This window comes from Micropterus dolomieu, linkage group LG15 (assembly GCF_021292245.1).
Source record: "Micropterus dolomieu isolate WLL.071019.BEF.003 ecotype Adirondacks linkage group LG15, ASM2129224v1, whole genome shotgun sequence".
NCBI lineage: Eukaryota > Metazoa > Chordata > Actinopteri > Centrarchiformes > Centrarchidae > Micropterus > Micropterus dolomieu.
Genome location: NC_060164.1, coordinates 915,449 through 936,749, shown reverse-complemented (window position 1 = coordinate 936,749; position 21,301 = coordinate 915,449). Strand labels below are relative to the sequence as shown.

General features: G+C 41.1%; 1 protein-coding gene across 3 annotated transcripts in view; it reads right to left on the bottom strand.

Annotated features, from left to right (window-relative positions):
• piezo1 (piezo-type mechanosensitive ion channel component 1) overlaps positions 1-21,301 on the bottom strand; it is an 89,642-nt gene that overhangs the window by 64,632 nt on the left and 3,709 nt on the right. For all 3 annotated transcript variants that reach the window (XM_046070482.1, XM_046070483.1, XM_046070484.1), the window contains exon 2: positions 1,776-1,871. In XM_046070482.1, coding sequence (XP_045926438.1) covers positions 1,776-1,871 — 96 coding nt within the window. The remainder of the gene's footprint in view (positions 1-1,775; positions 1,872-21,301) is intronic.

The following is a 21,301-nucleotide window of genomic DNA, read 5'->3' as shown; positions in this document are numbered from 1 at the left end:
AGGTCTAGACCCTACTCTGTGATGATATTTACAGAAGCCCAACAGTTCCCACCAAGAGCAAGCACTAGGCGACAGAGGCAAGGAAAAACTTCCTTTTACACATTCATGGAGGTGTAAAGTTTATCACCACCAGCCACATAATCAGATGTCCCTCTCGGACACAATAAATGCTGGTTGTCTGCATATCTGCAGAAAATTGCCAGAAATGGATCAAACAGGCAAAGATCCTTTTCCCAGGTGTATTGCAAGAGAGGACATATGGTTGTTGTGGATGAGAATGTTTGGCCAAATGCAGAAGACAGGTTCGACTAGCAATGCTGTTTTTCTACCTGTAGCTCTCCTATACATTCATGTATAGCACAGGGTGAGGCTGCTAGCTCTGATCCAAACCATCCACCATTTCTGGCTTCTTTTTGATTTGTTAGTCCTCTTCCATGGCCTATTGTCCGCTAGGTAACGGGTTACAGTCTCATACCGCATGAGACCAGACAGGTTTTGTGTTGCCCCGTCATGTCAAGTCCAACCAACCAGCTGCTGTGTAACGGAAGCCATGACCACACCTCAGCAGAATGCAGATTAGGTTTTAGATTAGAATCAGAAGGCGTTTTATTGCAAAGTAGTGTTTTACACATACAAGGAATTTGCTGTGGTGACAAACATAAAGTCAACATAAATAAATGTATAAATATATGAATATGGAATTGAAGAACAACGTTGCAGATATATACATGTGCATTATTCTGGGAATATTCATAGCATATCCTACTAGCAGTAGGAGACAGAGACATAAGGAATAACAGGGCGCCTAATGTACATTCAGTTCACTGCCTCTCATAAGCATCAAAGTCCTGTATCGCACCCTCTGTCGATCAGCAGTGAAGACCTGACTACCTCTCCTGATCACATACAGAATCCCTCTGAGGCTGTAAAGGCTATTTATGTTTCAATGTATGTAGGAAACTTCATAAAGTGTTGTTACAACCCGTGGACCATTTATGTGTATATGGGGAGTTGTGTTTGTGTGTTTTCCCTCTCTTCCACCAGCAGGACCTTGCCCCGCCCCCAATGCTGCAGCCAGAAGCGGCTGATTCCACTCTCCTAATCAGTGGAGAGTATAAGGGCTGGAGAAGGAAGCTGCTGGGGGTGAGAGTATGGTGGTCTACAGCGAAAGAGACAGCGTTACTGAGTGTTTGGAGTCGGTGGTGAGTGTGTGGCAGTTGGCCGGGACTGTAACCAGCAGTGGCAACAGTGGGAGTCCTGTGGTTAAGTGTAGCGATGTAGTTGTTTTCTGTTTATTGAGCGTTAAGAGACACTTTTTTTACCCTTTGCTTTGCAAATGTACTCCTTTCCTCGTATTCTTCGGCCCTGGAACAGTTATTAATTGCACTACTAAATACACTTGTCACAAAAACATGGGAAACTAGGGTCAAGGGTGAGGGTTGGGGAAAAATACAGATTTTTCCCTTTAAGCCATGTCTCAACCAGTGCATGAAATAAAACTTGCATTTTTATTCACTAAGCACCCAGCTTTCCTGTCAGCTGTATTAAAGGAAGGCAGAACTGTAGCAGAGAGTCTTTGGGCAGCAACTCTGCCTGTGCAGCTTTAAATGCTTATTATCTTATATCATAACATGCACAAGCAAATCATGAGTGAGAATGAACACCAGAGAAGCCTGATTACAGCCAAACTGCTTCCTGAAGTTACAGTACAGTCTGAGGATAATAAGGTATTAAATACCATGAGAGATCTTGCATACGAACACTGATGGTCTTACCTCTGATGGTGTGTTTGTTGGGACACAGGAACCATGGCAGCAGCAGCAGGTAGAGGAAGTAAACCAGCGACAGGATGTTGTAGCGAAAAAGACAAGCTGCAAAGAGAGAAACACTAGTGAACAGCATGCATTTAGATACATTTAGAAGATCTAGCATGTATGACGTGTTGGCTGACTACCTTGCCTTACATACCCACTACCCTTGATCTTTGGAGAGACATGTATTTGTTGCTTAAAGAACTCATGATCATACTATACAATATGACTCTTAAAGTATATAGAAATGCTGAATGATACAGCTTGGACTGTGTGATCCCCGACAACTGAGATGTTTAGTCTGTGTAAAGACAAAGGAAGCTACACATTTATAAATACTTCACATTGCACATGACATAACAAAATACAACCAGCTACAACAGTAGAATATGCTTCCCGCTGTTGTCCTAGGAGTTATCAGCTAAGCTAATCACCCTCTTCTTTTTAGCTTATTAGTTATAATGAGACTGCCCTCATCAGAAAACCAACAGCACTGATTCCCCTTTATTCCCTTATAGTATATCTTTATGGTTTCAAAAATATTCTTATGCCACTCTGATAGTATCTTGTTGTGTCCAGCATATTGGCAGCTAGGAAAAGCACTGCTATCCACTGGAGATCCACTATTTTGCTCCTTCACAGTGGTGGAGTGAGTGTTTCAATGTTTCTTTGTCTCATGGTTTATACTGAGTGGAAAATTCAAACCCAAATTCCCCGTTATCATGAGTACACTGTTCATGTCTTCCTTTGCATACTTTCCACACACTTCACAGCAAATTGGTGTTTTTGCAAGCTGGACCAGGGCTGCAGCAAATTATTATTTTCATTATCAATTAGTCTATAAAATGTCAGAAGAAAGTAGATGCCTGTTACAATTTCCCAGAGCACAAAATCCCCTTTTCCACTGCATAGTACCAGCTCCGCACGTGGCTGCAGGGGAAGCCTGCTGTGACCCGCGGGAGGAGCGTGTGAGGCCGGCCAGCCGCCCGCTCACAGAGCCCTCTGCTCCCGCCGTCACACAGACCGCTGCAGCAACAACGGCAGAGGAAAACACAGCTGGAAGCTTTTCATACCGCTTATCTGTCTTTACATTCTGAGGAATGTTGAAACGATTTAACTTAAAGAGAAAGCTGTGTGGATCGCTGGTGTGTGTGTCGCATTGAACATTACGTCGCGGCAGTTGTGTGTGTGGCGTCGACCAGCTACATTGAGGGGTACTATCTGCAATGGAGAATGCTGAGCTGGTACTGGTAATGGAAAAGCACCAAAAGTGAAGTGTTCAAAGTGCTTGTTGCATCTGATCAACAGCCTACATTACATTCCGTTTATTCATCGGTCGCACGTCTCTGGAGCAACTAGGGGTTAAGTGTCTTCAGAACACTCAGAAAGACTTAATTTAGAATGACATGCAAAAGGGAAAAGTGGCTAATCCTGAGGTTTGAGTTCTGTAGGTCTGACCAATAACTGACAGCTCAGCATGCTTTTAGTAGTGACCTGAGGGACAAGTGCACTATATTACATTGTTTACTATACCATTACAGAGCCTCTGAGGCTGCAGTTGAAACAATGTATGTTTTGCATTGTGAACCTGTCGTCATGTCACCCCAGGGAGAACCCACAGAGAGGGCCCATGGACCTTTCAGATAAAAAAAGCACAAAACCGTTCAGCTATTTTGAAAATTGACCATAGCATGCGCATGAGTTCGCCAAGCAGTGCGCTTCCGCTTTGCTAAACGCAACAAAAAACTGCCCTGCCGTGGCGCAAGCCATTGAAAATAATGGATTTCATGACGCAGCAGTGCAGCAGTCACGATCTGTCTGAAAGGCCCATGCACATACTTTGCAACAAGAGGGATTTTATCATGTGTTGCTGGCTTGAAGGAATTAATACAATCTGCCAACATTAAGACCTGGACATAAAGAAAGTGTGCAGGTTTTTCCACTCCTCTTAAACACATGCAGTGATAATTATTAGCTCACTTAGAGTTAAGGTCTGGATTAATGTCATCCTGTTGAGATCAAAGTTTGTGCATGGAGGTGAGAGGTTTACTACACAGATTGTCCTCTGGCCCTTAATTCACAACTTCAGTTTAGTTAAAGTGAAAGGCCTTACAGGTTACATGTAACATCAGACACAACTACGAGACTTCACATGTACAAATGAACACGCACATACACACAGAATTACAAACACCCAGGTAATATGATTCACAGTGATCTGGTCATTCCCTGACCTTCTGACGCACATCGCTGTCAACTCACAGCTCATGCACTTTGGTCCGTGACAACATACCTCGTGTTGAATTTCTGGAGATTTTGAATTTTGTTCTGGATTCTGAAAGGATGTAGCTTGATGTTAAGGTGACCTCCTGACCTTTCCTCTAGTGCAACAAATAGGCAGAAATTTTCACTTGTACACAAGGAATATTTCAATCTATGACTCCATTTATGTTCCCCAGAGGTTGACCCATTCCCACAGTGAACACTTCTTCCTCAGGAAAAAAAGTCCATTTGTAACTCCACTACTGCCAATGAGCATTTGTTCCATCCCCACCTCAGTAGATTGTGATCAACAATGCAGCCTCCAGAGACCATAGCAGGGCTGTGGACTACCACTTTTAAATTTGTGTCAGTTGTTCTATCGAATCATTCAGTTAAGATTTATAACACAAGTCATCAGTTACAAGCTCGTTCTCTTGTTTTTTTTTTATCTCCCTGTCTTTCTCTCTCACTCTGAATTGTTTTATGATGGTTATTATATGACGGGGACACACACAAAGAACCAAAACCACTGGCGCTCTGTTATTTCCTCTCCTCCATGTTGCTAAAGCATATTGTGTTCGTGCCTGTCTGCAGGAATTTGACCACACAAGGCTGCCATTTAAATGTTTTCATCTCTTTACATCTCTGTCTTTGTTTCGCACTAGAAAGAAAAAAAAAAAAACGAATCAAGGACATAGGTTTGTTTTGTTAATTGGTGAGGACTATAAAATAGGGATCCCTAGTTTCATTTAACTTTTATTACTTTTTTTTTTTTTTTTTTACAATGCTACATAATACTGTGAGAATAAGCAGCACTCTAGAACAGACATTTTTAGACACAATACACACAAAGGGGTTATTGTTAAGTGTCCACCTAACTGTAAGTCTTTTGATGTCATTTGCTAAGGCCAAAGGCTGCTCTGGTGTAATCTGTAGGACAACGCTGACTAAACAAACCCAGCCCTGAAAAAACACAATTAAAGCTCAAGGATACCACAGCTACTGCTGCTTGACTCACATGTGCACTGTTCCTGCTCCGGGCCTTTGAGCAATGGCACTGACACGTTGCGTTCCCTTCGTATCTCTTCAAGTGTTTCCTTCCTTATAGTCACAAGATGTCATGCAAATTTACCCAATGACACAAATTCAACCATATGCCTACTGCATTTATAAAACCAGGTCAAACACCCCAACTTCCTGACAAATCTATTCCGGGCTGAGGGACTTTCTTTCCAAGTGATCTCATACATTAACTTCCTCTCAGCCTCTGTATGGCTCCACCAATTCAAATCTCTGCAAAACATTCCCCAAACTAAAAATGTGATTTATTCTGCCAGCTCTGGGGTATATACACAGTATGTTTGAAATTTAAACGCCGCAGCTGTAAAACAACAGCGAACAGTGTTGGCCTTGGGAGGGACAAGGCATTTCCTCTCTTCCATGTGTGACTCATGTGGTTGGTCATCTGACATGGCGGTAAAATAACAAGTCGCTATGTAGCATGTGAGCTAGTTCACTGCCAGTCCAAGTTAAGTTTATAGCTCACACAGTCCATTGTTCTCCAACAGGTGGGGAATTCATCACTTTAAGACAATCCCAACAGATCGCTGTGTGGTGACATCATCCTTTAGCTCTCTATGTATTCAAGAAATTAGCAAATGTACTAAAACAAAAGGACTATTTGAAAAGAGATAGTTCTAAAAAAATAAAGAGGAGAACACAAAGGGTATTAGTTAAGTTAAACACTTTGTAAAAGGTACACATTTCACGTGTGTCTGCCACAGTATAAGGTTGTTGCAGTAATCATTACTGGTAGGAAATAATGGACGTCTAGAAGTGCATTCGCTTGATCTCAATATATTTTTATTGCTGTCTCAAGTAATTATCTGATAATCTCTTCCCTTTTCAGAACACAAAACAAGTCCAAGAATGTAAAGTTGGTCCTGATTAGGGGTGGGAATCGCAGGGTCCCTCACGATACGATACATGATACATGGCTCACGATAATGATAATAAGCTATTCTGCGATTATTGATATATCGCTAGACAATCCTAAAATGACACATCACGATTTCTGTCTAACTATGAATACAAAATGCCTTTGAAAAAGTGTTAGAAAATAGAACAATTCTGCACCACACATTTTTCAGTCTGTAAATTAAAACTAAATAACTAAAGGGCAGTGATGAAAAATTATTATAAAAACATTTCTTTATAAAAAGGCACATAAACATGCAAATTCACTGAACTGACTATATTTTTGGCTGAAAATACAAACTGCTGTATTGATACAGCATTTTACTGTCCTTTCTACACCTCGTGACAGCTGTATTTTAAGGCCCCAGGGAATTTTGGGTTTGAGTTTTGACCCTTTGGGTTTGCTGCAGCTAGTCTGTGTGGAGTGCAGAAGTAGCAGATCAAGACATTGAAGTTAGTAGCTCTTTTTATTTCACACAGAGCTCAGGAAACACATGTACTTTAATTATATTTTTGCGATTGCAATGTTAATGTCCGTTAGCACGTTATAACATACACTAACATATGTTAGTATTGAGCTAACAGTCAAAGCGCTATTATTTTATTTTATGTATGAATATGAACGATATATTGCTGTATCGATTTATTGGCACACCCCTAGTCCTGATGGCAACACTAGAGGAAAGGTCAGAAGTCAAAAAACAAAAGTGGATTATTATTAGGAAATGTTTGCCCCAGTGCCCAGAACATTATGAATATCCACACCGAATATCATGGAAACCTGGCCAAGATTCCTGACGTAACCTTCAATGGACCAAAGTGTTGGGGGAACAACAAAATGATTAAGAATCCGCTGGTTTTTGAGATACCCTGTTGTGGACCAAAATGTGATGGAAGGTCAGACTGATCCTGATCCTGCAGGTGGACTTCATTAATAAAAATAAGATTCTCAGAGCAGTTCATTGTTGTCCACTACTACAATATCAGTCCCCATATACAGAACAAGCTGAGTGCTGAGGAACTGCCTAGTTAGTCATCAAACACACCCAAAATGATGCCTGTGGACAGCCATGATAACACTGTTTAGTAACCACAGTACCTATCTCTCTACAGCACTCTGCTCTCTCTGTCCTGTCATGTTTCCTCTGCATGTCTGACACTCATGCACCGAATAATTCTTTTTGTTCAGCGTCTGATGCAACAGCTGTCATGGTTTGATTTGTTTATTCACATCTCATGCTGGCAGGTTGTGGCAAGATATGTTGCAACACTCTGTCTGCCTATGTTGCTCTTTCTTCCAGTATTTTCACAGAGGTCATACATACGCTTATAAAAGTGGCCCAAAGTGTGCTGATTCAGTCTCCTGAGCGGTCACCACGCTCTGCACTGAATAAACTTGAACATGACATTTTTCTGCAGATTCATATGCATAATTACTATAAAAAAAAAGAAGTTAGGGTTCCGCGATCAACATGTGACATCTGGAAAGGTTAAGACGTGTTTCCAGTTTAAAGTTATATCTATTATTTGTTTTACAGTCTCAGGTCTTATCGACTTCTTTGGCTTTAATACAAGGCAGATCAGGACAGATTCAGAGCTTTTTCATTTTTCATTCCAACCACCTTCTCAGTTGGTGAGATGTTTGCATCTTTTTATCCACTTAATGTGCCATTAAGTCACTGATGTCAGTTTAAATAATAGAGCCATTCAGGAGGCTAAGCTCATCGTACTGGACTGACAGCAGCCTTTACACAGAGAGTGTGCATCCATCAGGAGGTACACCTGCTGCTAACAGGTATATGAGGTATATTTAAACAAGATGTAATTAGGCTTTGGCATAATACAGTTGTCCACTGTCCACTATTAACTGGTATTAACCTGTGTTCTTATTATCGTTTTTTATTCATTGCAGTAATTATTTGTATTATTCATTTATCGCTGTCCATAAACCAACAAGTGCACCTTAGGGATATTAAAGGCCTATAATTGTACCAAAATAAATAGATACATGCTTCTTACAAAGCAGCAAAAGGTTATTAAAAAGGACACCAGTTTTCACCACCTGAAACATAAGTAATGGGACTCCTGTAGAGCTGTTGAGGTCAAGACAAGATCTGGAGGGGTAGAACTACCCCGACCTTTCTGACAGAGCTGTTGATAGAGAGAGGTCAGGTATGCAAAGCGGCACCCTCTTATCACTAGGTTCAGCTGCCCAGGAGCACTCAACTACACTGCAGCTGGACAGCGCAGGGGTGAAATTACAGCTTAGGTACTGGGAGGTCGGGTTCAAATCCCCTCAGGCAACCAGAACAAAGGTAGAGTAACTCTAGCACAAATACCAGTACTACAGTATTACAATTAGAGGTCACATCAGAGGGACCCAACATGCAAACTGTTCAAGGAGACTTTATATTTAGGTAAAAATTACAGACAGCATTCACTGAGTGAAGAAACCTGGAACTACCCTGGTCACCATATGATGCATGAGGCTAAGACACTGTGGGACTCCATATCAAACCAACCAGACTCTCTGGGAATAGACAAGCAACCATCCCAAAGAGAAGACTGCTCTCAGACATGATACAAGTAGTGTTTCTCAACTTACAGCCATGGCCCACACAGGGTGATCATCTTCTACTTCACAATGAAAATAAATTGATTCACACTGGGAGTTGTTGTATTTTTATACAAATGAGTAAATTTTCAATAATGTCCCTTGGCTGTTTTTTTCTGTGCACATGGAGAAGTTTGCGGCAGGCACATCTGACAGAAACAATGACGTTAACATTGTCAAAAGGCTGCAGTTCTGTTAGGTTTAGAAAATCATCATGGTTTGGGTTAAAATAATCAATCAACGTTAGATTTTGGTTTCACATGGGGCACGAGGCCACATTCTCCTGGGTGAAAGTGCTGTGTTTGACTCATTGTTCCACCCGACCTCCATACATAGACTTTTTCACTGGCCCCTGAGCAAAGTAAGTTGAGTATTTCTGGACTAGAGGGTGTCTCCAATAAATCTCAGGAATATCATCTAACTTAATGAAAGAAGCCACCACAAGAAAACAAAAAGAAAACGATCCTCACATCCGTCTGACAGAATTTTTATGACATACAACAATGAGCAATGAGTTTATGTTGTACAGATTGCATAAATGTGGTTCACTCTCTATCTTGGCGGGTTGGGCCTCAACTTCCTCACTGGTGTAAATGAAACAAGTTCCCTGTCAGGCCTAAAACACAAGCAGAGTCATACAAAGGAATGAAATCATTGTCAGATGATGTGTATGCTTCTGTGTAGTTTCTAGGAAGACACAGTACACAGTTAAAGGAGGAGACTTGTTCAAATCAAAATAGTCAAATAGGCTGCAGGATTAAGTATTACTATTTATATTGATATCTAGATTATTACTATTTATAGTGACTCAATGTGAATGGGAATCTAAACATTTTTAAGTTGGACATTATTTAAAAGCTGTTGATTTTATTCATTTAGGTCTGCTGGTTTATCATTGAACTGGAGCAATTTCATTAATAATTTTCATTACTTTGTTAAATCCATTATTCTGTGGGGCCCACCTTAAATGATCAAATATATTTTGTTGATTTATGTGACTTCAGACATCAGGTCTGGTCAGCCTGAGACTGTAGCAGATGTCGACTCCACACACAGCATTGGACACATGGTATCACTGTATGCGTTTACATTTAGATATCCATTAATAGGAAGCCAAATTTACCTTTATACAACTGATACACACGCACACCGGTAAGGAAACCCAGCTGGAACAACACTGCTCCCAAACAGATGGCCAGCATCCGAACAGATTGAATCCAGAGAACACTTCAAACACACACACACACAAACTTGTCTGTACATACATACTTGTGCTTCTCTCCCAACAAGTCCCCCAAACTGAAGACAGAATATCTAGTTTGTAACCGCCCTCTAGAAAGACACATTGAAGAGTTTTCTGATCTGATGCCACTATCAGCAGGAGGCCATCGCCTCTCTGCACCTTTGTTAACCATCTGCCCACCCCAACACCCCGCAGCTTCAGTAGCTCTATAATAATATCACCTGAAATCGTCCTTTGCTCCTGGACAAGAATCATAATTGCTACGGCTTCTAGAGGGCTTCATCCCCTGAATGTCATCATACATATGTCGCTTTGGGGCACTGGCAGAAACAACAGAGGCCATCATTTTTCTTGGGAGGACAGTCTCTTATCCTTCCTAGTCTTTATCATCAGGCAACGTCCAAAAATATCCTCATGAACGTTGTTTATTGATCCAGAGCAGATAACCAGACTAAATATGTTGCTCCAACGCCGTTTCTCTTCTTTGATATGTTTGTTCACTGCTGGTGAAAAGGTGTTTAATACAAGGGACTCAGATTATGGACGCATTAAGGCGCTCAGATACAAGTAAGTGGCGGCAAGTTGAAAAAGTTCATCGTGTTCATAAGAGTGGCAGCAGCTCTTCCTTACCGCGATAGAGTGGCAGCCTTTATGCAGCAACCACTCGCTGTCTGAAAGCACTTTAAAGCTTTGGTAGGCATTGCTGGAGAAAAGACTAGAGAGACTAGCAAGAGCTAGATTTTGAAAAAAAAATCCCGCCCGTGCAGGTAGGCACGTGCTCGGCCGTGCTTATTACTACAGACTTTGCGGTGTCCACATTCGCAATGTAAGGGAGTGTTTTTAGAGCTGAAGCTGGCTCAAAGGATGTGTTTAGCCACTCAAAGCTTTTTTACACATTGCTTGTCACAGCCAGTGTAGTTACTCTGGGGGTTTCTGTTCCTATATTTATCTATGTCTATCTGGTTGTGTGTGTGTGTGTGTGTGTGTGTGTGTGTGTGTGTGTGTGTGTGTGTGTGTGTGTGTGTGTGTGTGTGTGTGTGTGTGTGTGTGTGTGTGTGAGACTTCACTCTGGGCACCTGGCTGAACGGCACATCTAGTACCAGCCTGCATCAACATCCTGGTCAAATATTCCTGGTTTCCTCTGACTCATGGCCAAATTGTCGTTAACCTCGAGTGGTAGTGTCCCTATGTCCATTCTACCTCCAGTGTTTCTCTTGTAGCCTGTTTCTGTGATTTACTCCTGTGCTTCGAGTAATTCCTGTTGTTTTTGCCTCAGGACTCATGTGCCTCCGGCAGTTTGCAATGTCCATTATAAACCACTTAAAGGAGAACTCCGGGTAATTTTTAAGTTAATCTTGATCATTATACACACAGTTCTTCACACACTACGCTCCTCCCACCTGCACACTGCTATTTACCTTTTTCCGGCAACAACTGAGTTCCCACGGGACTTCAGTGCGAGACTACAGTTAGCCGTCTAAAACACTATTTAGGTGAATTTAAACAATGGCTAAGTTGCTAAACGCATCTTGTCAAGTAAGGGCCCTGTTCATGTTGGACAGATATTTTAATTGCATTTTGTGTCTGTTAAGAGGCACAAAGACACAACTATCGGAACAAGGAGCTGCTGCGTCAGGTTCTGGCTGCGACGCGGCTGCAGGAGCTGCACCCAAGTACAGACCCTGAGCAAACACCACGTCACTTTCCACCAATACTTGCAGTTGAGGTATATAGTACCCAGCTATGCAATTTATGTGTAACTGATTCCCCATCAGGCAGGTCCAAGCCCCCAGGAAGTGCACCATGCTTTGAAACCAGTTTGCCATAGTGGCCGAACAGTAGAATGACAACTTCAGGGTTTGTCACGTGATGCACAATGGCCCCAAAAGACTTTTTCCCATAGACTTACATTGTAAATGAATTTGATCTATTCAGGCCAATAACATTTTGAAAGTCTAGCAGAGCTGCACGATTTGATCCCCATTCAAGTTAGCAGAGGGCTAAACCAGATGTTAGCTGGCTTGGCTGGCAGAAGTATCTGAGTCGTTTGTTCTATGGGCCTTGCAATGTGGAAGCTATGTGGAGGATCAGGGTAAGTTAATACCCAGAAGTTGAACCTTTTTAGCTTCATGCGCCACTAAGCAACTTTCCTCGGCCTGAAACCAGTTCTCTTAATACATCGAAACTGTATAATTGAAAACAATGTTAACATAACATAACATAACATAACTGTGTACCCGGGTAAGAAGACAGATGCAAACAGTTAGTGGTGAGATGAGATGTTGCATTAGAATACGTGGCGATTCTCTTGCCCTGAAGGGATCCGGATGAAGTAATGACCTGGATGCAAGCTTGAAGGGCTGCAATGCCAGAGAGAAACAGTACTGCCATGAGCCCTGTATTTCCGCAGTAATGCAGGAAACGCTTGTGAACCTCCAAAATGAATGGCAAGAATTTCAGCGTCCAAAGATCAGTTCAGTGTTTGATTGGGAATAGAAAATAGCTGCTGGAGAATAAAATGAAAACAGCATATCAAAAACTGAGTTTGAGATGAATATTACGATTTTACGATGAATATTACGAATTTGAAAATCAAATCACCAATTGCATCAATTAACAATACGTGAACAACTCATCTTTTGCGAGTAGAATTCCTCTTGTAACACCTCTAACCCCTAACCTCTAACATGCACTTCCTGTACTCTTCTTCTTCTACTACTATCTCATACAAGAGAATTGTAAGTACATAAAGTCAAGAGTTCAAAATGGGCCAGTGTTTGAATTGAATTATTTTTGCCATTCATCTGTTTCTCCCTTTCAATAGAGGAAAGTATTTCATGCTGTTATATTTAACCTATCGATGTACAGTATGTTATGTTCAAGTCACTCAACAATCCATTGATGGTATTATTGTATCTTAATGTAATTGTTTGCTAGCAGTTTTGGAGGACAATTTCTAACAGGTGAAGCTCTAACACATTCTACAACATTATTGTAGAAAATCAATACGTGAGCCCAACATGGCTCGGGTTAAATTGAGAAAGTCATGCTGCATTCAGGCTCACTGTGTTCGAACTTGTTTTCTACATTGGTCCAGCCTAGTAACATTTCGAGTTATTTTGTGACCAGCTGACAGAATGGTTTATACAGCTGCTAGTCAAAACTGCCTTTCCACATACATTGTAATTAACTTGTTAACGTCACAGAACACTGTCATGACGAACTGCTACTGTATATTTAGGCGTTACGGAGACTGGAAACGCTACATGTGAGAGAGAGAGAGAGAGAGAGAGAGAGTGTGAGTGAGTCTGAGTGCGTGAGTCTGTGAAGAGAGAGCATATGAGTGGTTAGTATGGAAGCCTCAGTTCCTCCTCTGTTCTCCCAGTCTGTAATCAGAGAGCAGAAGCAGTCGCATCCCTCTCTACCAGCCTGTCTAGCTGGGTGTAACATAGGTAGTGTGTGTTTTACAGTATACTGTTCCAAGACTATTCAATCATTACTAGCTGAGAGAGACCAAAGTGTCACTTTTTACAATATGTCCATCAGTGCTTTTATGCACTTTAATAACAGAACAAAAGGCAAAGTATATATAAAACTGCCACATATTCTAAGATTGTCCAGATGTCCGGAGATCACGCCTTCTGTCTGTTTTTCTCCTGAATGTATTTGATGGTTTTATTCCCGGTTCTGAATGTTGAGGGTATTTCCAGGTCTCAACAGTTTGGCAGTGGATATTTGAGTCTGCAACTTCTGACACAAGCAATAGTCAACGGCAGAAAAATGACTGGGCTTTGGACAGCCCAGTGAACATACACTGTCAGAGAGCAGAATCTGAAGATGACAACGGTTTGCTTTAGCTGGTGAGGGTTTCAGCCATCATCAGCTAAACTGGCTCTGAGCAAGATTACAGCCACGAGTGTAACACTAGTTGGGTCGCTGGTTCAATTCCCGGCCACTTCAAATGGACTGGGGGAAAGATTCTGAACCCCAAGCTGCTGTGTGAGTGTGAGTTTATGGTTGAATGTGACACGTATAGTAATTTGCTTTGAGTGGTCAGTAGACCAGTAAAGCGCTTTATAAATCTGTAGTCCACTTACCATTAACATAACAGGGTCACAGTTAAAGGTTCAGATACTCACATGTCTTGTGTACATTGAAATAATAATTAGTCACGCTAACCATCCTGCTGTGAATATATACCTTCCTAGCATGACTACACTGTAAAAGATGGGGGACCCAATCCACAGTTCCTATTCAAAGCTAATATGAGGCAGTCTGAGTTACACAAATCAAGAGGTGGCCTACAATCATGAGGCCGATCAACAATGTCTGCAAATACATCTGCAGGCAGCCTCGTCAGTAAGCTGCTGTGGAACGATGTTAGCACTCCACCTTAAACGTTTTGGGTAGGTGGGGAAAATGTTAGTTTGAAGCCCTAAATGTCCTCAGTCACCATTGTCTTTTCTAAATGTTAACACGTTTCTCCTAAATGACAGCACATCTGATCTAAAACGATAACTGGCTAGAGTTTAAGATATATTGTTATACTGTACAGAAAAATGCAGCTGAATGACGACTTCTGACAAACTTTACCCAGCTAATTTAATTCATTAATAAAAACTACTGTACTCTGGAATAATGGAATTACACTTGACTTTTCTTTGTTTTGACAAAACATTATATTTCAGCCAATGGCTGCCCTGCTCTCTAAATATCGGCGTCGGTCATTGAAAAGCCCTTATCAGTCAACCACTAGTTATAGGTGGTTCTGTTTTCTGTTTCTAACTGTAACTTGAACCCAACCTGAGTCCTAACCACAGAGTCGTCTCTGCAATGCCTAACCATTAACATTAACCTAAATTAAGCTCTAACCCAAACCACAGAGGTCAGCTCTACAGAAGACAAAATGAAGGGGAAACAAACTATAACACCAGGATAAAAGCACAGCAGGAACCTACATGCACCTACCAGGATGAAGATTCACTCAACTTGGCTGTATGAGAGAGTGTCTAGAGATTTGTCCAAGGAACAGCAGGGCTAATTACAATAACCAATAATTCTTTCTATGTAGCCTACATTTGAGGTATGGATGTGATAATAAGATGGAATAAAATATGAACTTTTCCTTTTAGTGACGCTTGTGTTGAATACATTTCCACGTTTTATTCTTCTATTAGCCTTCCTACTCCTCTGCCTGAGGTTTAGGATGTCTGATGATGTTGGTTTTAGGGCTGTGTGCTTCACGGCTTGTTGAGCTTTACAAGCTGCAGAAGGTGTGCCCTGTGGAGACTCCTGCAGAGAAGACTAGACTTAAGAGATAAAACCATGATATGCTGTGAACTGGCTGGAAAAAAGGGGATTTCACATTCCTCTTGTCCTTCACTTTTGCCCGGGCATGTTCTATTTACTCTGAACCAGCCATATCAGAGGTTGTATCGTATCCAACCAACCATATCAAAGGTTGTATCGTATCCAACCAGTGCTAAAGCAGCACAGATCTGCTGTAGAACGCATCAAAACGGAGAGCAGTGAAGCGACATGTGTTTTGGAATGGAACATTGTGTGTGTGTGAGTGTGTGTGTACTTCGGTCCATGCTTTCCTGTTTTTGTGGAAAGAAAATGGCCAAACAGACATTTATAATTCTCTCTCTCTCTCTCTCGCCCTCTCTCTCCCCCCACAGTATGCTGTGTTGGTGGTGCCGAAGGTAATTTATGGGTGGCTGATGTTAAAATCATTGGTCCCCTGTGTGTACATGTTAACACTGAACTAGCTGCAGGGTTCCCACCATGGCCCCAATGTTCCACGGCTTCCATAACAGTAAAAACAAACACATGTGCGTGATGATTACAGGAGCCTGTGATCAGACAGAAATCTGACGGCAGCCGCAGGAGCAGCTAAATATCCTAAACGTTGAAGGGCAAATGTGTACATTTGCAGCCAACTGTCACTAAAAGAACAAATACAGTATATGGACGGCCATGGAAACCTGAGATTTTGGCATGTTTGTGTCTGTCCAATGCCACAGTCTGAAGTACATACAGTGTCAAATGTATGCATGTCAAGACTTGGGACCTGGTCACCGCCCTGAGTAATATTAGATGTTCCTCTGTGTTATCAATACACAGTAAAATGTGCAAAAATGTTGGCCATTCCCCAAGGAAGCTTATATTCACTAGGCCCTGCAGTGGGTACCCGGCCTTACATCTACACTGTATCTGTTCCAATTAAACTACAGTGGCTGGCCAATCTGAAAGCCAGAACCCGCTCAGTAATCCAGCCACCATCACTGTATTTCTGGTTCCAATCAACTTACCAATAATTTGCTTGTGTGTGTTTCTATGGTTGTAGAATATTTATTATATTATATTATGTTATGTGAAATATTATCCAGGGCTTAAATTATACATAAGGCAACAAATGCTTTGATGCTTTCACAAATGCTTTTTTTTTTTACATTACATTCAGTTATTTAGCTGACGCTTTCATCCAAAGCGACTTACTTATAAGTGGTTTAAAAGCAACATTACCAGAATCATTAGGTACATCAACTTCAAGTGCTTACATTTGTTTAAAAAGTTTTAGTGTTTATATAGTTCTGTTATTTATCTTAGTATTTTTAACTAATTTCTACAATTTTTATCTGTATATATATATATATATATGTGTGTGTAAATACAGATGTTTTTATTTCATACTTTCCCATGCCATAATCAATATTGAAATCCCAATTACTTATTGACTTAAGAAACATCATGCAGTTATTGAACTTAAAATGATTAATATATTAATTAACCCTAAAATCCAAATTAGCCCCTGATATAAGAACTAGCAACCTTATTATCTGTAAACAGCATCTTAGTGTGTAAGAGGATGACAGCAGCATGGGGAAACACAACGCTTCCCCAGGTCTTCCCACATCTCTTAAGGCATCAGGGAGTGAGGTTTACTCACTGCACAGCCTAGCTGGCTACAGTTACATTTATACTATTCAGACCTTTATCTCTTTAGCCATGTTTCCACCCAATTGTCATGCAAATTTTAAGCAGACTTTTGAAATGTCGCAATAAAAAATTAAAAGCAAATGTGAAATATGTGCGTTTCCATGAGCTGGTATGGAGCGGATAAACCAGGTTACGGCAAGCGTAGCTAATCGCATTTATGCTAATGCCATACTTCAAAATGCGCCTAAAAAACGTTGATGGAAACACGGCTTTTGGCTGTTACTTGGCCATCTCTCTTTCCTCACATTTAGAACTCTATCTCCCACTGCTCCTGCGCACAAGTTCTAACGCCACCTGTTGCTGACTGGCTGGAACAATGCTGTGGGGAAGGTCACCACTTTATTTGTGTTCCAGTTACAGAGCCAGGGCTGTGTAGGAAAACTGGATTTGAGCACACACAAAACATAGAGTTAGCAAACATTGAGGAAATACTCACCAAATTTAACTAAAAGTGTATTGGATTACAATCACTTACTATCCCTTTAAGCTATGAGTAAAGGAAAAGTCCGCTAGCCACTAGGCTAATTTACACAGTGTAAAATGCTGCATGCTTAAGATAATAATGTTGACTAACAACTTATAACAAGTTATGACCCCAGGTCATGTTGGCGCCCGGTCAATTATAACACAAGACGAAACAAGAGCATCATTACAAAAAAAATAATGGTTTTATCTGGATTATCTTGCTTTCATAATCGTTGGAATCATTGCACAGCCCTCATCAACATCAACACACAGTTCCATGGAAACTGAGCAAAGTCAGTGTGCTGTAAGTGAGCCTTCAGTTGGCTTTTGTGATTGACTGCAGACTTTGCACACACGCCAGTCCACTGTCAGAATCCAGTAAGTTGTCTATTCAGACAAAGAGTGCTAAAACTTGCTTCAGTACAAAAGTACAGCGTTAAGGTAGTACTGTTGCCAAGCATTTGACGTGGGCCCAAGGTTTTCTGTGGTGCAGGGTTGGCTTTCATGCATTTCACACGTCAGAGACATTCTTTCCGATGAAACAACTATCCACACATCTTAGAAGCTGTGGTAACTGTCGCTGTCAGACTGTCCCAAGCAGCCAGAGTCTCTGAAGTGATTGGCAACCTATTTGGTAGGACGCAGTACAATACATGACATTCTTTACCACAGGATGTTTCTGTTCACTACAGAAGTCTAGAAAATGAGAGTGATAGTGTTCACCTATCTCCCTGTGTGATCAAACAACATTTGTCATGGTGCACATATGTTTATATGACATCTACATTTCCCAGAAAGTCACTTTGTGGTCAGATATTCCATGAGTTAATGCTCTATTACGGACAGGCCAGTCAGAGACTTGGAGCAGACGCTGTCCTAGCTCTGAACTCTCCCAACGTGCCGCGCTCTCAGCAGGTTGCCTCAAACATGCAACAGCACGTTTTCACCATTAAAACGAAGGAGGGACAAGAAGCCAGCGCTTAGGAAAATCTGACTTAGCTCTGCAAAGTCAAGAAAAGGTTGTGGAGTTTCACATAAGTGGGAAATACAGTGAGAGGAGCTGCAGCTCATTCTGCTGATGGCATCGAGACAAAAGCCCAAACTGTGCCACAGAGGATCAGGTCCCTGCCGTTCCCCCTGTCTGAACAGGGAAAGAACTTCTAAACTTCCTCCTCCTCTCTCTGACACACTCCCACACACCCCACAGCTCACACACACTCTGAGTATTTCTCACTGAGCCATGAAGTCTTGTTAAACCTCCATGGTGTGGAATGTCTCTGACTCACTGGCTTAGCAACACTCATACACAACACACACACACACTCGCTCTCAAACAGGATCATCAGTGCTTTTTTTTTTTTTTTTTGTCTTTTTCCATTTTAAATCTGTGAGTCTCACTGAGTCTCTAAGTGTCTGCTCTACTGAGGCTGCACTACTGATCACTTAACTAGTAGTAGTCCACACACTAGTTAAGTGTACAATTTAATCGGGTTGCTCTACAAGCCTTATGAAGTTGTGTTGTACAATTTTATAACAACAGTGACTAAGCAACAGGATTTAATGTGGACTGATCTGTGTCATTGGTGATGTCAACATCAGCACCGACACAAATCCAGTATATTATGTCACTGCATCATTGCTATAGTCTAATCCCGATTGTAGGTGGAAGTAAACAACTCATAATTACTGTGGCTGTATCCCACTTGTAACACTTTTTAATTGCCCTTGCAAATAAAAATGTCCAGGAAACCCTTAAAAACCTGTTACATGGTGATGATTTAGTCATCTACGTCTCTATCCAGCTGCTCCAACACATAAACCTAAACAAGCCTCTGCTTCATGAAATCGATTTTTATTCAACTCTTAAACCACACATGTTGACAAAGGACAGACAGGGGACAGCTAAATACCGAGCAGGCTATTTCTCATAGGCCACTTTCAACTGTCAATCAATCCAAACGTCTCTGCTTTCACTATCAGCAAAATGCGTCATGAAAGAGCACAACACATAAATCACCCGGCAGATTGGTCTATTTTACAAAATTAAAGTAAAGCAGTCTCATTTTAGGGGTGACCTTGGTTTGTCAATCATTCCATTCCATTTTATTTAACATGGGGACACCATTACACAGAGCAATAAATGAAAACCACCGTTATGTGTGTTAGTAAGGTGTAGTTCCACCTCGAGCCTCCACAAAAGCTTCAGTGCCCTTTTTTCATAGAATCTCCAAGTTTGTGGAACTCTGCTGGAGGGATGTGAAAAACACCCATCGCAAGTTTCCCACAGCCCAAAGTCACGTCTTCAAATCCAACCAACAGTCCAAATCCCACAGACTCATAAAAGCAAACAGTCATAAAAGCAAACAGCAAATCCCTAAACCTAAACTTCCAAAAATGGAACTTTTGCTGGAAAAACCACTGAAATACTGATAAATTATTAAAATAGCTGGCAATTAATTTTCTTTCGTTCAACTAATCATTGCAGCTCTAATGCATCTGCATTCAGTATTTCTCTACATTCATTTTTTAACATTTTTCCTTTGTGTGTGAGTCTATTATAACAAGCAACATGTGGTCACACAACCAGATATGGCAAACAAATCCACAGTGTCCATCACAGATATAAGATCTATTACAAATTCACAAGATACAACATAAAGGGAGACACACTTGCCTCACCCTTTTGTGGCCATTGTGCCCTAACCATCCAATCAAAAAACATCTGAAAAGATCTGCCAAAATACCTGACAGTTATTATCACCGTTTGAATTTTGAAATATCATTAAACCCGTGTTCAATTACCACACTTTAAAAAACTCACGGTAAATACTGTTTAGCATCAACCAAAGTTAGCACCAGTCTCCCAGGCACAGCATGCAAGGTTAACGTTAATGAAAACATGGTGGAAGACAGTGACAGCAATTCAGAGATGTTTGATTGCTTTGAAGCTAAAGCAGGGAAAGTTAACTTTTAGCTCACTGCGGCCATTGCACATTATAACACGCTACGTAGTTTAGTCATCCAACCAACATATTTTGTTCAGTTCAAATCCGGCAGCGGTCAAATTGGTTGTAATTGTTTTAATAGGAGAAACGTTGCAGGCTCCTGTACAAGACTCCTCTGTGTTTAGGTCATTTGGACTATCACTGCCTTCTTAAGAATCATTTGTATTTATGTAAATTGTGCATATCCTTTAAATGCATATTTGATATGGCTAATTCACACGAAATAACTCTACAGTGGAGTCACACAATGAGGCTGTGTACAGGAGAGTGCTCTCTGCAGTACAGATGAAAAACTAAATGGGATTTTCAGTTGGGTTAATGCATTGATGGCACAGCAATGAACACAGCAGTTCTAATTACTTTGTTAGACTACTTAAGAAACATTGTCTTTTTTCTTTCTTCTTACAGTTGAAGATCCCCTGACTTCATTGTGTCCCTCTCATTTCCAAACCTTTGCCCTTGGGACCAAGGACCCCAATGTCTCCTAAGTTCACCGTGCTCCCTCCTATATGGCAAACAGTTCTGATTCATTCATTGTTCACATTTAAGATCACAACTTTGAAGTACCCTTATAACTCTACAGGCTTGGTGATGCTCGATGCTCTCCTGGCCCCATTTGTTGTACCTTTAAAAGCCTGATAGATCACGCTTCCAGCTGAGTTATCTGGTTAAATACACAGCGAGTGTGGAAACAAAACCACTGATGCATACAACTGTTTATGGAGTGACATTTGCAAATTGCATGCTGGGATGAGTACTAGCCCCACAATCACAAGTAACACAAGTCACACTGCAGTACATTATGGGACGGCTTCATTGGAAATATGTATGTGTGTGTGTGTGTGTGTGTGTGTGTGTGTTATTGTGTGTGTTATTGTGTGTTATTGTGTGTGTTATTGTGTGTTATTGTGTGTGTTATTGT